The sequence below is a fragment of the Myxine glutinosa genome, chromosome 11 (assembly GCF_964187855.1).
Source record: "Myxine glutinosa chromosome 11, kmMyxGlut1.1, whole genome shotgun sequence".
NCBI lineage: Eukaryota > Metazoa > Chordata > Myxini > Myxiniformes > Myxinidae > Myxine > Myxine glutinosa.
Window position 1 is genome coordinate 60,345,312 of NC_136271.1, and position 17,980 is coordinate 60,363,291.

The window sequence follows — 17,980 nt, forward strand, 5'->3', positions numbered from 1 at the left end:
ATACGTGTTTATGGTTTTACTGCTGGTAGAGGCTGTTGGGCCGTTGCCCCCACGAAAACGCCGTGATAGGATATTTATAAATGTTGACTCGACATTTGTTCAAGGAAGAAAAACCCCTTGGGAGGTGGGATATTATTGGTATTAATATTGTTTTGTAATAACATTAATATTATGCTATTGAAGTGCGATGCTACGCGCACGACTTGCTTACCAAGAAGGGAAGCGGACAACGCAGGTAACAAGAAAGAGTCTTTATTGGAAGAGCTCCACTGTAGCACTGCGGAGCTCGGGGCTGCGAGCCTCGTGTATATCCCGAGGCCACGCCTACCCCTCGGGCGTGGCCGACGCCCACTTGGTGCGCGGAATGATGCCATCACGCCAGTGAGCTTTCGTGTCCGCCACACGTGCCCCCCCAGAATTCCCGCGCACCTGGAGGGTCAGTTTGCGGGGCAAACGGATGACCCGGCCGAAGCGCCCTCTGGCGACTGGCGGTGTCCGGGGTGCAGGGATGCCAGCTGGGATGCCTCCGGCTGCACCCTGGATGGGTGCAGGACCGGGGGGCGGCGTGCCGGCGGGGCTGGGCGGTGCCGGGGGTCCGCCCGCAGGGGGGCGGCCCCAACGCGGGGGCCGAGCCACCGGCGGTGGGTGGTCCACGTCGAGGTGGGCCGGCTCTAGGCGATCCACTGAGACGCGGTCGGGAGTACCGCCGATGTCCAAGGTGAAATGTTTCACCCCGGTCTCCAGCACGCGGAAAGGCCCGTCGTACGGGGGCCGCAGTGGCGTCCGGTGGGCGTCGTGCCGGACGAAGACGTACTCCACGGTGCGAAGGTCCGGGGCGACGTGCATAAGTGGGTGCCGGTGGTGCGCCGTCGGCACCGGGGCGAACCTCTGGGCGGTCTCCTGCAGCACGGAACGCTCCTACGCCGCGGACCATGGTGCCATGGGGTCGGGGAGGAACTCGCCCGGCACCCGCAGCGGTTGCCCGAAGACCAACTCCGCCGTGGATGCGCGCAGGTCGTCCTTGGGCGCCGTCCGAAGGCCCAGCAGGACCCAGGGGAGCCTGTTGACCCAGCCGCCGTCACGGAGGGTGGCCCGGAGCGCGGCCTTCAACGAGCGGTGGAAGCGCTCGCACAGGCCGTTGGCCTGGGGGTTGTAGGCCGTGGTTCGGTGCAGCTGGACCCTGAGCCCCCGCGCGACCGCCCGCCAGAACTCGGAGGTGAACTGGGGGCCGCGGTCCGACGAGATGTCCGAGGGGGCGCCGAACCGGGCGACCCAGGTGGCGATGAATGCCTGCGCGACGTCCGCCGCCGTCGTCGCCGCCAAAGGCACGGCCTCCGGCCACCGGGTGTTGCGGTCCACCATTGTGAGGACATGGGTGAAACCCTGCGAGGGGGGCAGAGGTCCCACCAGGTCCACGTGAACGTGGTCGAACCTACGGTCCGGCACCGTAAACGGGGCCAACGGGGCCTGGGTGTGGCAGTGCACCTTCACGCGCTGGCACGCGAGGCACATCCTGGTCCAACCGCGGACGGCCTTCCCGAGGCCATGCCAGACGAACTTGTCGGCGACCAACCTCAGGGAGGCCCTCGTGCCCGGGTGGGACAGGCCGTGGATGGCGTCAAAAACCCGGCGCTGCCAGCCCGCGGGCACGACGGGGTGGGGCCGCCCGAGGGAGACGTCGCACAAGAGGACCGTGCCCGCACCGTCGAACGGCACCTCGGTGACGCGGAGGCCCGTGACGGCGGTCTACAAGGCCTGGACGGCGGGGTCGGCGGTCTGGTCCGCCGCCATCTGGGCATAGTCGATGTCGAGGTGGACTGCGTCGGCGACGGACCGGGAAAGGCAATCCGCCACTGGGTTGTCCTTCCCGTGTACTCGGACACGGCCGAGAGGTGACGCTGCTTCCGGGCCGACCACGGCTCGGCAACCTTGGCCATTGCGAAGACCAGGGGCTTGTGGTCGACGAAGGCCATGAACGCACGGCCCTCGAGCAGATGGCGGAAGTGCCTGACCGCCAGGTGAAGCCCGAGCAACTCGCGGTCAAAGGTACTAAAGCGGCGTTCAGGTGGGCGAAGCTGCCGGCTGAAGAACGCCAGCAGTTGCCAAGCACCGCGCACCCATTGCTCGTGCACCGCGCCCACCGCGTAATCCGACGCGTCGGTGGTGAGGACGATCGGTGCATCGGGCGCCGGGTGCGCGAGCCTGTTGGCGTTAGCCAAGGCGAGCTTTGTGCCCGCGAACGCCGCATCCATCTCCTCGGTCCAAGCAACGTCACCTTTGCCCGGCTTCCCCCGGAGGGCCTCATGCAGGGGGCGCAGGAGCTGGGCGATGCGGGGCAGGAACCGATGGTAAAAGTTCACCATGCCCAGGAACTCCTGGAGCCCCCTGATCGTGCGGGGGCGCGGAAACCCCTTCACCACCTCCACCTTGGCCGGCAGGGGGACGGCCCCGTGCCTGGTGACACGGTGCCCCAAAAAGTCGATTTCGGCGACGCCGAACCGGCACTTGGCGGGGTTCACGATGAGGCCATGCTGGCCCAGGCACTCGAAGAGGGTGCGGAGATGGCGGAGATGCTCTTTGCGGGACACGCTTGCGAGGAGGATGTCGTCCAGGTAGACGTAGACGAATTCCAAGTCGTGCAAGACGCTGTCCATTAACCGCTGGAACGCCTGAGCTGCATTTTTCAGCCCGAAGGGCATCCGAAGGAACTCGAACAGTCCGAATGGCGTGATGACCGCCGTCTTCGGGATGTCCTCCCGCCTGACGGGGACCTGGTGGTATCCGCGTATGAGGTCCACCTTCGAGAAGGACATATTCACCAAACGGGCGGAAATGTCCTGAATGTGGGGGACGGGGTAGCGGTCGGGGGTGGTGGCGTCGTTGAAACGGCGATAGTCCCCGCACGGTCGCCATCCCCCGCCGGGCTTTGGCACGATGTGGAGCGGCGACGCCCAAGCACTCTCGGAGTGCCGCACGATGCCGAGCCGCTCCAGCGTAGCGAACTCTGCCTTAGCTACCGCAAGCTTCGTTGGCTCGAGGCGGCGTGCCCGGGCATAGACCGGTGGCCCGGCGGTGGGGATGTGATGTTCCACCCCGTGCTTGACGGCCCCCGCCGAGAAGGTGGGCCGCGTGAGGGCCGGGAAGCTGGCGAGGAGGCGGGCGAACTTGTCCGCTGCCGGAAGCGTACAGATCAACCTCGCCGGCACCGAACCGTTCAGCAAGCCGCTTGGCGAGCCGCTCGATGAGCCGCTCGGTGAGCTGCTCAACGAGCTAGGCGGCGCGCAAGCGAGTGAGATGAACGTTTCAGCCTGGATGAGGCGTCTGTGCTTTACGTCGACCAACAGCCCATTTGCACACAGGAAGTCCGCGCCAAGCAATGCCATGGGCACGTCGGCGGTGACGAATGACCACCGGAAAACTTGCCCTCTGAATCGCAGGGAGAGGCAACGTTTTCCGTATGTGCGTATGGGCGTACCGTTGGCGGCAAGCAGCGCGGGGCCCCGGCCCGCGGTTTGCTTGTCCGACGTACTGGCGGGGACGATGCTCACCTGCGCTCCTGTCGCATAGGTAATGGCGCCCGGACAAGGTGTCCTTGATGAATAGTAGGCTGTTTGACCGGCCGGCCCTCAGGGACGCTACCGAGCGCCGGCCCAGGCGTTTCCCGACCTGCTGAATGAGCACGGCGGGCGACACTGCCGAGCCTCGTGGCCGAACTTGGTGTGAAACCGGCACCAGGCTTGCGGTTTTTTCCGCGGCGGCGGAGGTGGGCGTGGCGTGGCGGCCGCCATGAGGCGCCCCTCGGAGTAGGGGTGGTCACCCGCAGGAGGTTCAGCGGCCACGCGGTGCATCGCGTAGTAGGGGTGGTCACCCGCAGCAGTATCGGGCTCGGAGTAGGGACGTGCAGCCGCAGCCGCCGCAGCCCCGGGAGCCGCGGCGGCCGCACCGAAACTCACCCGCATGTCCAAAGCCGCGAAGAACTTGTCGGCCTCGGCAGCGAGAGCTCGGGGTTCCGTTATCATGGAACCGGCTAACGCGAGGCGTACTCATGCTGGCAGCTGGCGTTGAAATAGCGCTCGGAATAGAAAATCCGGGGTTTCGTCGCCCAGCAGCGACAGCATATGGTCCATTCGGACCGACGGTCACGTGTTGCCGAGCTCGGGGAGGTCCAGGAGGCAGTCGGCTCTTGCGTCCTCCGTGAGGCCGAACGTGGCGAGGAGGAGACGCTTGATCGCCTCGTACCTGTGGTCGGCTGGTGGGTTCCTCAGGACAGACACGACGCGGGCGGCTGTGCCGGGCCCGAGGGAGGCGAACACGTTGAAGTACATGGTCTCGTCGCTCGTGATGCGCCGAAGCCGAAATTGGGCCTCGGCCTGAACGAACCAGACCTTCGCCTGAGCCTCCCAGAACTCAGGGAGTTTGACCACAACTGCGTTGTTTCCCATTGCTATGGCGTGTTCGGTTGGTCAGCTATGGCTGAGCCAACGTCGAGGTCACCAATGTAGTGCGATGCTACGCGCACGACTTGCTTACCAAGAAGGGAAGCGGACAACGCAGGTAACAAGAAAGAGTCTTTATTGGAAGAGCTCCACTGTAGCACTGCGGAGCTCGGGGCTGTGAGCCCCGTGTATATCCCGAGGCCACGCCTACCCCTCGGGCGTGGCCGACGCCCACTTGGTGCGCGGAATGATGCCATCACGCCAGTGAGCTTTCGTGTCCGCCACACTATTATCATTAGTTTTCTTATGAGAAGTGGCCTTGGAAAAACGACACGATAAAGCTAACTTAACATGAATATACACCTCAACATGCAACCTCATTGATGGTAATGGTGGAAAAACCCGCTTTTGGGAGAAAACCCCCTTGGCGAGGGGGGGAAATGAATGAAATACAACCTTCAATGTGTAACCCTTAGTCCTCCTGTCAGGTTTGGTTGAGATTGGATAAGTATCGATAGAATGTATCGCTGTCAAAAAATCATCAGACAGACACCATATTGCGTATTTAAGTATGATGTGTTCTATGCATGGCCACCTCTTTAAAGTTACAAACTCCAACTCGGGGTGCAAATACAACTTTGTATTTTTTTTTATACAAGATCGAGGCTCGTGTAAGAACTAACTACAATCAATCACCAAAAAAAACAAACGGACAGCTCATACTTGAGGGGTTCTAATTCAAAATTGCTCTGAAACTTAACTGCAAAGGCCTGACGACGATCTCGCTGTTTTTTGGATCCATCCAACACAAACGTCGTTTTGGCTGTTTTACCTTTTTCAAAAATCGTTTTGTGCTAAACTTTGGTGTGTTTTCTCGCTTAATCATTATCGAAAACCGCTTCACACCCTGGTTCTAAGCAACGAACTTTATGTCGTGATGATTTCGCCATGTTGCCCATGGGCGGACTGGCCAGAGGGCATTTGGGCAATGCCCGGTGGGCTGGGACCGCTGGGTAAAAAATGGGCCGCTGGGCTGGATAAAAAAAACTTCTGAAAAAAAATTTGGCATGGAAAACTTCTGCCTCCATTCCCGGGGATTCCCCGCTAAATATCAAAAGTTCAAAAGGTCGCTCCTAACGCCTCATTATAATTAGTAGCAACGGTACCCGCCCAGTAACACGTACCAGAGAAAACAAATCGTTTGCGCAATGGGCTCTCCAATATTCGATGTGTTCACGGTTTGAATTACGTAACGTATCGTTTGTGACGATGTTGTGACTTTTGTGTTGACGGTAGTGTTTGATGTGACGGTGTGAACGTAATTTCGTAATGTTTTTCGTTTTTATTTTCGTAATCGTTTAATGGACGTTTAATGAGCGTAAGAATAATGTTTAATGATCATTAGATGAATGAATGAATGTTATGAATAATGCCATGGCGTCGCGTTGGCAGCAGTGACAATATAAAAATGTTTGCCAAGAACTTCAAAGAGAGAAAAGGAACTTTTATCAGCAATGTTGTGTATCCTGAAGTTCTAAGCTGAAAAAGAGGTACCCTACAAAATCATTCATTTTTTTTTTCCTAAAGAAAAGCGTACAGTTGATATCACTAATCACGATTTGAAACACGATGGAACAATATTTACCGATATGAACAGTGATGTGGTTTTTTTTATTGAAATTCTAAAAATACTGTTTAGATTTTGATGATTTGCGTGTGATATTTAGCGGATGTTAAAATAAATCGCGCCTCCTAATTGAAGCCCAGCCCTTAGGGCGGGTACCGTTGCTCGTCATATATAATGGCGACACAACAATTTTTACCGCTTTGCTTTGAAGAATGGGAATGAAGGGGGAGGAGCATGTTAATATGTCTGGTTGAAGGCTGTGGGCTGTGAGGTGAGGGGGTTTTAAGCCTGATTTTAGTCTTACAGCCGCCATGTTGGTGCTCACTGTCACTGCGATGCGAAGCAAAAGATGCCTCAGAGCTGTTATATTCACAATCACTATGTTGTGTGTACTCCCATACATGTTTCCTTCATTGTAAAAACTACCAAATCAACAGGAAAAAGGATTTTGAGCCGATAGGCCAAGTAAGTTTAGATAGGTCTACTGACTACTGATCTAGTATTGATAACAATGTCGTGAACTGACTTACGATGCTATTTTTTTTTTCAGCATCTGCATCTGTAACCAACAATGGATAAAGCATACCAGAAGAGAGGAAAAGGAGGTGCTGAGAAGAAACGTGATCGAAAGAAAAAGAAACTGTCAGATTGTGCTTCAAAGTGCAGAAACCTTTTGGATCTGTTCAAGAGTACTAATACTGGGCCTGGTGAAGTCAGTGAACATGGGGATAAGGGTACTGAATCGGTAGCTGGACCATCAGCAGCTGAATTGGTAGATGATCAATTGGCAGCTGAATCAGTAGATGACCAATTGGCAGCTCAATCGGCAGAATTGGTGCAAATTGGTGAACACGAACAGGTGCGGTCAGCTGAGAGAGATGTACCTGCTGCAGCTGCTACACTTGCAGAGGACGGATACCCCTCGATTAACTACTTTAAGAAACCATGTAGAGATGAAGATTGTTTGCTATTTTGGAATTACCACCCTAATAAAAAAACTGACAACCGAGTGGTCAAGAGGTGTTTCATGCGAAAAGATGGTACAAACAGATGGTGGTTGTCATACAACAGGGACAATCATTGTCTTCACTGTTCAGTGTGCTTGGAGTTTTCCAGCACCTCAGACTGGTCTACGTTCATCGAGGGAATGACTGACTGGCGACATGTACATACACGTGTTGAAGAACATGAAAGCTCCCACTTTTCATTTGAGATGCTCTACAGCGTACCTGGTAGATCGACAACAGTCCAGCGTTTCTCACCTGCTCGCACGTAGCCATCATGATGAGGTTACGAAGAGACGACAAGTGATGGAAAGAGTTGCGGATGTGGTCAAACTCATTGGTAAGAGGGGACTGAGCTACAAAGGAAGTAATGAAGAAGCAGCATACACACTTGACAATGAGGAGACTGACCATGGTACATTTCTGGAAGTTGTAAAACTACATCGGAAGTACGATTCCTGCACAGCCGATCATCTCTCTCACGTTGTCCAGAACAGCAAGAAGCAACATGAGAAGGCAAAGAGTTCACAAGGTCGAGGCTCCTTGGTAACTTTGCTGTCTAAAACTACAGTGAATTATGTTATCACAGTTATCTGGGATAAGATACGTCAGTGGATTTCTGAAGAAGTAACAGACATGTTTGCTGTGGAAATTGATACCACTCAAGACATCTCAACACAAGACCAGTGCTCTGTTGTTCTTAGATATGTTGATAGCACTGGCACTATCCAAGAAAGATTAGTGAGTGTGGTGAAATGTGAGGAATCTACTGGCGAAGCTTTTGTGCAACTTGTTTCTGAAGTCTTCTTAGGACTGAATCTTGGCCTCAAGAACTGTGTTGGAAACTCAACTGATGGTGCAGCAAACTTGCAGGGGCGTTACAAAGGCTTCAGTACTCTGCTATCAAAGGAAGCTCCAATGCAGATCCATGTTTGATGCCACGCACATGTGTTAAATCTCGTTGTGACCGAAGCTACAAGTGTTGTGGTGACTAGCGCATCACTGTTCTCACTACTGAATGACATTGCAGTATGCTTTCGGGAATCTTATCAGCGAATTAACATCTGGAGTCGACACTCCACTACTGTGAAACGGATGGGAACTATCAGAGAAACTAGATGGTGGTCAAAGGATGCCGCCTTGAAGAAGGTTTTTGGTTCATTCAACAACCCAACTGGAGTGCTTTTCATGGAAGTTATCACCACTCTTAATGCCATACTAGTTGCTGACCAGATCCAAGCAGCTGTTAGGGCCAAGGTGAAGGGATACATTGCCAGTCACCTGCAGTTTGAAACAATTCTGACTGAACAAGTATATCTGCAAGTATTCTCCCGCACTACAGCGCTCTCCAAGTATCTACAAACTGTGCAATTGGATCTGCTGACTGTGCACCGGATGGTGGATGAATTGCTAGAGAATATGCAGATGCTACGGGATGACTTCCAAGCTTGTCATGATGCAGCTGCAAAGTTTGTTCAATGGGCTAATGACCAGCTGGATGAAATGGATGTAGGGGAAGGTGGGGCAAAATGGCACACTTAAGCTTTCTTTGAAATTTTATCCAAAATGATGCAGTATATCTGAAATCAGACAGTGTCTTTACAATCATTATTCCATTATAAATACACAAATTACTTGGTATTAGAATCAAATCAACCATTCACTGGTGAGAACCAAAGACCAAAAATGTGCTAAGTGGGCCATTTTGTACACCACGTTGGGCAAAATGGCCCCCACATATGGGGCAATATGGTCACCCCGTGGGGTAATATGGTCACCCCGTGGGGTAATATGGTCACCCCATTGAAAAACATAATAATTACCCTCAGAGTCACCAATCAAAACACTTTGAACCTGAAATAATATTTATTGTGAAAAATTACAGACTACAAGGTGAGATTATGCACATAATTAGGCACAAAAGTCACAGATGAAATTCACATCTTCTTCATCCACACCTGCACAACCATCATGGGCCCAAAGACGACAGACTGTGCACTTTATCCATCCTTCTCCTATCACACTATAACTTTCCCGGCAGAATAAGCACATTGTTCCATCATCATCCTCAGACTCGCTAGATTCTTCTGGTGCCGTAAATATAGCCCGTTTACCCTTCACTATCTTCTTTTTTGGCTTTTCTGCAACTTTCTTTTGCTTCTGAGGTTTTTTTTCAGCTCTCTGCTTTGCCTTCTCTGCCTTCTGTGCTTCCTGTCTTTTCTTTTCTTCAGCTGCATCAGCAAGTCGTTTCTTGTATGGGCTTGATGTTAAATGCTCTGACATTGACCTTTTTGATTGACGTGTTGTAGGCCTACCCTTAGCAGGAGTAGCCTTAGGTGGGGGACTGATTTGAAAGGGTGAAATGAACTCCCTACTGGTGCTTGCAACAGCAGGTCTTGGAACAGCAGCATGTCTTTGAGTGTTACCAATGGGTCTCACAGCATTTTCGGGGCCTCTTGCAGCATTACCATTAGGTGCAGGACCATCAACAGGTCTCACAGCATTTCCAGGGCCTCTCGCAGCGTTACCATTAGGTGCAGGACCATCAACAGGTCTCACAGCATTTGCAGGGCCTCTCGCAGCATTACCATTAGGTGCAGGACCATCAACAGGTCTCACAGCATTAACATCAGGTGCAGGACCACCAACAGGTCTCACAGCATCTTCAGGGCCTCTTGCAGCATTAACACCAGGAGCAGGAACATCAGCATCTCTATGGGCATCTTCAAGGGGTCTCTGGTTATCATCCATGGGTCTTGGTTCATTTTGGTTGAGGTCTGTAACTGTCGCTGGAGCAAACTCGTGATCTTGGAAGATGTTGCGGTTCACTGGGAAGATACCAGTTTTCCTAAACCCATTTGCTGCATTCTCGGCTGTAGCGGACTTGCGATATGCAGTCCCAAACAGGCTGGCCAGTTGAAATACTGTCACACATCGTCCCGGGTGCTGCCTCAACCACCTCTCCACCTCCTGCGTGTAATATGTAGATAGTGGCGTCATAAATGAGACATCTAATGGCTGGATCTTGTGTGAACAATGTGGTGGAATGCTCAACATGTATACCCCATTGTCTTTAGCCATGGTGATGACGATGTTCTGGGATGACTGGATAACCCCACGGGCCATTTTACCCCAGGGAAATGGACCGTTTTGCCCCATGAACGACCTCCATGAAAACCTGACATCATTGGAAACCACATGTACTGGGCAGAATGTTTCAAAGGTCAATTTTAGTGACTGACTTATACTCTAAAAGCATGCAGTAACACTAGGAAATATGAGTCACTCTGTCACCACAAACACAATTTTCTCACATACCTACCGATAGATCCTAGTAGGTGTCAAAATGTTGGATGGTTCAGCTCGAGTTCAAGACTGGATAGGGATGGCCACCATGTTGTTACTTTCTGCTAATCCACAAAGGAATGTTTTAACATGAACAGCCACAAGATGGCAGCAGCTGCTGGTGTAATATACCAAGGGGTCCATATGACCCAAGGGGTCCATTTTGTACCACTTTCCCCTAAATCTTGTTATGGAAGAGTCCCTTCCTATAAAACGGCAAAGACAGCACAAACGTATTGATGGCGAACTGTCCATAGATGAGGCTACATCAGCTTCTGACCCAGTAAAGAAGTATCGCATTGAAGTGTACGACCGAATAGTGGACACTATTGTGAGCAGCATTGAGCAGCGGTTTGACAGATCAGCAACATCAACATTGTATCCTGATCTCTCACTTCTTCACCCAAGGAACTTTGATCAAGTGCCATTCGGAGCTATGGAAGAGCTGCATAAACATTTGCTGAGATTTAATGATGGTGTCACTGCGGAACAACTAGGAAAAGAACTGCGAAGCCTTGGAGAACAATGGTCAACACTGAAACAATCAGTAGCAGATGCTTATACAGTGCAGGAGGACAGTGAGTCTGAACAGGACAGGAAGACTCTGCCATGTACATGTAAGTCATGTAAAGCCTGTCCTCTCTGCTGCAACAAGGTGCTCCTCAAGTTGAACCTCTTCACTAATGCCTACAAGAGCATTGGGCTTGCCTACAAGCTGCTGCTAATGCTGCCTGTGTCACAAGTGGCATGTGAACGGTCTTTCTCTGCTTTGAAGAGAATCAAAAGCCATCTGCGAAGTACAATGACACAAGAATATCTTGAGGCGTTCATGTTGATGTCTGTGGAAAAAGGGATCCTGGCCAAACTTGAAACTAAGGATATCATTGATGGTGTGGCTGCCAGAAGCAGCAAACTGCGCAGGCACCTAATCTCTTAAACATGACATGTGCTTGTGTTACTGAAAATAAATTTATTTTTCGTGGATTTTATTTAGTTTTTTTTTTCCAAGCATTTCGTCTATTTTCTCAGATAAGCAACATATAAATGAATAATGGGCCGACCTAGGTGAAGGATGCTCGGGCCGGTTTTAAGACCCAGTCCGCTACTGATGTTGCCCGACGAATAAGACAAGAAACACGCATGCGGCGCATCCCATGTGCGTTTAATTAAATTGGGCGGATGTGACGTAATAACTGTCATCAAACTTGAAGATCGATCGATGTGACCCGAGTACATGTAACATGTTATGCCGGGGAATCCGAATTTTTCCCGATCGGGTGTTTTTATCTTGTCGGGGAATACGATTTATGATGTGGCGGGCACAAGGGGCAATAATTCCGCGCACCAGTGGGTGGAGCGAGCGTCCAGGTGGGGAACAAAAGCACATGCCCCGCCTTTCGACCGATCGGCCACGCCCGGGGACTAGGCGTGGCCTCGGGACATATATGCGGGCTCTAAGTTCGAGCCCGCCCAGTGCTGAAGTACGAGCTTTGAATAAAGACTCTTTGTTATACCAACGCGTTGTGGCCTACCTCTCTGGCAATCGAGTCGTGTGTGCGCAGCACCACACTGGTGACCCCGATTGGTTCAGCCGTTGCTGACCACCGAACGCGCCATGGCTACCAACGCCATCGCAGTTAAACTCCCGGAGTTTTGGGAAGCACAAGCTGACGTTTGGTTCGTGCAGGCCGAAGCTCAATTTCAGCTCCGAGACATAACGGCGGACGAGACCCGGTACTACCACGTGGTCGCTGCCCTCAGGCCCGGCACTGCCGCCCGATTTGTGTCCATCCTTCGGCGCCCGCCAGGCGACAACAAGTACGAGGCGCTCAAACGTCTTCTCCTCGCCACGTTCGGGCTCACGGAGATCGAACGGGCCGACCGCCTCCTGCACCTTCCTGCCCTCGGCGACACACGACCATCTGTCCGGATGGATTTTATGCTGTCGCTGCTTGGAGACCAGCCCCCGGATTTCTTATTCCGGGCGCTTTTCCTACGCCAGCTACCTCTACAGGTACACCTCACGCTGGCCGGTTCCAAAATAAAGGAACCCCGCGCTCTGGCCGTAGAGGCCGACAAGTTTTTCGCGGCCTGCGACACGCGGTCGGTTTACGGTGCTGCCGCCGTGGATCCCGGGGCAGAGGCTACAGCGCCCCCCGGCTATCCTCGTGGCCGCTGCTGCGCCCCGCCCACCACCGCCGCCGCCACCACCACGACCGCCGTGGCCGCCGCCGCCGCAAACCTGGTGCTACTACCACGCCAGGTTCGGCCGCAAGGCTAAAACGTGTCGCCCGCCGTGCTCTTTTGACAGGTAGGGAAACGACCGGGCCGGCGCTCATTAGCGGCCTTGAGCGTCGGCCATTCCGGCAGCCTCCTATTCATCATGGACACCTTGTCCGGGCGCTGTTTTCTTTGCGACACAGGAGCGCAGGTAAGCGTCCTCCCCGCCTCCACGTCCGACAAGCAAACCGCGGGCCGGGGCCCCACTTTGCTTGCCGCCAACGGTACACACATCCGCACATTCGGGAAGCGTTGCCTCTCACTGCAGTTTGGAGGGCAGCGCTTTCAATGGTCGTTCGTGACCGCCAGCATGCCAATGGCACTGCTCGGTGCGGACTTCCTATGCACGAATGGGCCGTTGGTCGACGTGAAGCGCAGACGGCTCGTCCAGGCCGAAACCTGCAGCTCGCTCGCTTGTTCGCTGAGCGGCTCGTTGAGCGGCTCACTGAGCGACTCACCGAGCGGCTTGCCAAGCGGCTTGCTGGAAGGTTCCGTCCTGGCGAGTTTAGTTTGCATGCTTCCAGCAGCGGACGACTTTACCCGCCTCCTCGCCAGTTTCCCGGCCCTCACGCGGCCCACCTTCTCAGCGGTGGCCGTTAAACATGGGGTGGAGCACCATATACCCACGGTCGGGCCGCCGGTCTATTATTTGGTGAGAATTTGATGACAATAGCTCAAATGGTAGAAAAGTTATGGCCCGGAAACAAACACACAAACATACACAAACATACACACGCAAACAAACAAACACACACAAACATACACAAACAAACACAAACACATACACATACAAACACACACAAACATACACACACCCAGCACACACACAAACACATACAAACACACACAAACATACACAAACACACAAACATACACACAAGCACACACAAACTTACACAAACATACATACAAACACACACAAACATACATACAAACACACACAAACATACACAAACACACACACATACACACACATACACACAGAAACACACACACATACACACACATATACAAACATACACACACACAGAGAGAAACACACACACATATACATATACACACACACACACACACAGACACACACACGCACACAGACACACACACACACACACAGAAACACACACACACACACACACACACACACACAGAAACACACACACACACACAGAAACACACACATACACAGAAACACACACACACACACACAAACACAGAAGTGATTGCAAAACCCCGTCTCCTGCCGTGCAGAGGACGGGCTAATTATTTATTAACTTTAACTATTGTGCATGTTTTCCCATTTCCCCTCAAAGCAACATTTTTCGCATTGTGGCGTCAAATCTGATGTTTCCCAATCAACAGACCAACAGGAAGTGTTAACACGATAAGGTTAAATAAGTTTCCCCTTCATCCATCCTCCTTATTTATGGTCTTGCTCTTGCACTTGTTTGGATCCAGAAGTACCTCGCAGAGAAGAGGTTAAAAAGACGTTTTCCATTACAGTATGTAAGACATCCATCTCATCCAGATGCCGCATTCATTTTTCACTTCCAACTACGAATCGTGCCATCAGCCTAATCGATGGCCCGGATAACATTTCAGCTCCGGAGTTTAATCCAACATTCATTTGGCCATTATACAACTATCCGTGGCCTACTTTAAGCTACTGCCCTATTAACTTTTTAGGATATTCCATTCCAGCCTCGATATCGGACTCAACATGTCGGGATTGAGCGACATAACCGGTACATAAATTCCCTGCCTTATTACACTGAACATAATCCTCGATGATAATAATAAAAAACTGACTTCAAGCCAGGATCTGTGCACGTGACTTCAACAAGATGATCGCATGTGATCGCAAGCATTATCTTACGATGATTCACCAAATGTCTGTCTGTCTGTTCCCAGGTACCGCAAAAACGGCCGAACCTATCGCAACGAAATTTTGGGTGGGTAATCCTGGGACCCCCTGGAGTAAAATAAGCTATATTGTTTTTCCATTTTTTTTCCCCAATTTCCAATTTTCAAGTTTTTTCAAACACGATGGAATAATATTTACCGATATGAAGAGTGATGCGGCTTTTATTGAAATTCTACAAATGCTGTTTATATTTTGACGATTTGCATGTGATATGATTTAACGGATGTTTATATAAATCGTTTAAAATAAAATAAAAAGCTTTCAATTTCAGATATTTTGCCTTTTCATTTGGGCCTCCCAATTGAAGCCCCGCCCAGTAGGGCGGGTACCGTTGCTGGTTGTCCAAATCGAGAATCCAAATCGACAGATGTCCAAATCCAAATCCTGCCAGTACATCAGGTATGTGTATACAGGTGCATTTCGGCATGAATCGTGTGAAAAGTTTCCCCAAAAAGTTTGCCGCTCTTTTGTCCGATGATTTCCATCATCGAGACACCTTTCGCGGAAATGTTTGCGAAGAAGAATTGCACTGCCTTGGCATTGTGCAAAATGGCAAAGAAGTGGAAGAGTTTGCCTTTTTAAGTCAATTGAACAGTCAGGTTGTCTGCTATATACAGATAAAATTGTACTTCTCATTTGCGGTTATTGCTTTCTTTAGAGCCAACCTTCAAAACTCATATCAAACTTGGTGGATAAGGTGACATGAACTGATGAACCTGAATCATTGTGGACCAAATGTATCTTGGAAGCAAGCTGTGCTGTCATTGTGAATGCATTTACCTTTTGGCATAGGTATAGAAAACATATATTTTGCTTTATTGTGCTCCCAAATTTTGCTTGATTCCAGGAGGCTGGCAGGATAGTTCAGAGGTTGCATATTCACCTTTGAGGGTTGGATTCCAAACCCGACTATCAGCTCTTACTTGGGTTTTTTCAGGTAGGGGTTCCATATTCACCTTTGACGGTTTGATTCCAAACCCGACTATCAGCTCTTACCTGGGTTTTTGTTCAGGTAGGGGTTCCATATTCACCTTTGACGGTTGGATTCTAAACCCGACTATCCGCTCTTACCTGGGTTTTTTTCAGGTAGGGGTTCCATATTCACCTTTGAGGGTTGGATTCCAAACCCGACTCTCAGCTCTTACCTGGGTTTTTTTCAGGTAGGGGTTCCATATTCACCTTTGAGGGTTGAATTCCAAACCCGACTATCAGCTCTTACCTGGGTTTTTTTTTCAGGTAGGGGTTCTATTTGGATTCCAAACCCGACTATCAGCTCTTACCTGGGTTTTTTTCAGGTAGGGGTTCCATATTCACCTTTGACGGTTGGATTCCAAACCCGACTATCAGCTCTTACCTGGGTTTTTTTCAGGTAGGGGTTCCATATTCACCTTTGACGGTTGGATTCCCAACCCGACTATCAGCTCTTACCTGGGTTTTTTCAGGTAGGGGTTCCATATTCACCTTTGGCAGTTGGATTCCAAACCCGACTATCAGCTCTTACCTGGGTTTTTTTTCAGGCAGGGGCGTCACAAGACCCTCGGACGTCCGCTAGGAGCGTTGAGCCAGGTTCCACCTGCCAGCATTTGTTGCCGGTGGATGTTAAGTATCCCAAGGTGTATTTTCCAAGGAGTACGCCATTTTGTGCCGGCACCGTGGCCAACTTGCAAATTGCTTCACCGACTCTCAATGAGAAGGCAATGGCAAACCACCCAGTGTAATCCTTGGAACAGACGACATGAAGATTCATCCAGTTGCTGCATCGAGAAAAATTCCTGCTGATATGAAAACAGAAAAGAAACATCTAGTGCTGTTCAATAATAATTGCCTCAACGCTCCTTAATTTCCACTAAAATTTTGCCGAATATCAAGATGAATGGAAGTATGATGAGAGACACCAGAGCTTGGCGGTCTGTGAGCAAATGGCTGAAGAAAAATGCTTCTGCGTGCAGGAAATGAATTCACATTTGTGAGCGAAAAAGCCAACGCATTTTTAGTTGTTGGAGTGAGTTAATATGCATTGCCTTCATTCTCCGCATTGTCCGTAGTCCATTAACCATCCACCCCTCAAGTCTTGCCTTCAGTTTTACTGACCCACAAATATTCTACAGCTGAGGAGGTGTGTGCTGCAACGCATGTGATAACATGCACCCATGCTGTGCCGTGCTAACGTTGTTTGATGGATATACACAGCTACAAGATCGACACAGCTACAAAGCATATCGCGCCACCTTCCAGTCTCCATATTCCGCTCCCCCAAACCACAACCCCTCTCCCTCTCTCACCCCACTATCACTCTCTCATCCCCATTTTTTTCCTTCTCTACTCCTTCCCTTCTCCCTCCCCCCAAACCTCTCCTCCTTTTTGGTGCTCTGTCCAAGGCCATGCTTGGTGCCGCCAAAGCAGCCCCATGGCAAGGATTATATTGAGTATTTTGTTCCTTTATTGTCTTTTTGTAATGGTTGACTGTCATATTTGGCCTTATAAAATAAATAAATAAATAAGAAGACGTCACGCAGAGCACGACACTTGCAAAATCCCCCCCCCCCCCAACCCCCCAAGAAAAAGGTTTCCATTGATCCAGCAAATTGTCCATTTCATCATGATTAAAATTGACGATCTTGATCAAAGCTCAGTCAATAGGATGAAAAGTGACGAATTTTCAGATGAGAATTGATGATTTTATAAGTTTCACCCTGAGTTGACCTTTGACCTCAAAAATAGTTGGTTTCCCTATTTAGTGACTCAATATACAAATGCTGTTCAATTTTCAAGTCAATGGGATGAAAAATGATGCTTTTTGAAGTTTGACCTTTAACCTTTTGACCTCAAAAATAGTTGGCTCCCCTATTTAGTGACTCAATGTGTAAATGCTGTTCAATTTTCAAGTCAATCGGATGAAAATTGATGATTTTGGAAGTTTGACCTTTAACCTTTTGACCTCAAAAATAGTTGGTTTCCCTATTTAGTGACTCAATATACAAATGCTGTTCAATTTTCAAGTCAATTGGATGAAAATTTATGATTTTGGAAGTTTGACCTTTAACCTTTTGACCTCAAAAATAGTTGGTTTCCCTATTTAGTGACTCAATATACAAATGCTGTTCAATTTTCAAGTCAATCAGATGAAAATTTATGATTTTTGAAGTTTGACCTTTAACCTTTTGACCTCAAAAATAGTTGGTTTCCCTATTTAGAGTCTCAATATACAAATGCTGTTCAATCTTCAAGTCAATCGGATGAAAAGTGATGATTTTTGAAGTTTGACCTTTAACCTTTTGACCTCAAAAATAGTTGGTTTCCCTATTTAGAGACTCAATATACAAATGCTGTTCAATCTTCAAGTCAATCGGATGAAAAGTGATGATTT

General features: G+C 50.2%; 1 protein-coding gene and 1 long non-coding RNA gene across 2 annotated transcripts in view; both read right to left on the reverse strand.

Annotated features, from left to right (window-relative positions):
- The window catches only part of LOC144888341 (uncharacterized), a 59,444-nt gene extending 43,279 nt beyond the window's left edge, over positions 1-16,165 (reverse strand). Inside the window, exon 1 of the long non-coding RNA XR_013620935.1 lies at positions 16,115-16,165. This is a non-coding gene — a long non-coding RNA (uncharacterized LOC144888341). The remainder of the gene's footprint in view (positions 1-16,114) is intronic.
- LOC137412708 (uncharacterized) lies at positions 8,931-10,587 on the reverse strand. The gene is made up of 2 exons (XM_068097996.2): positions 9,701-10,587; positions 8,931-9,661 (listed from the first exon to the last, which is right to left on the reverse strand). Exons 1-2 carry the CDS (start codon positions 10,224-10,226, stop codon positions 8,979-8,981), a joined length of 1,209 nt encoding a protein of 402 aa, XP_067954097.1. The 5' UTR covers positions 10,227-10,587; the 3' UTR covers positions 8,931-8,978.
- Positions 16,166-17,980: the final 1,815 nt, after the last annotated feature.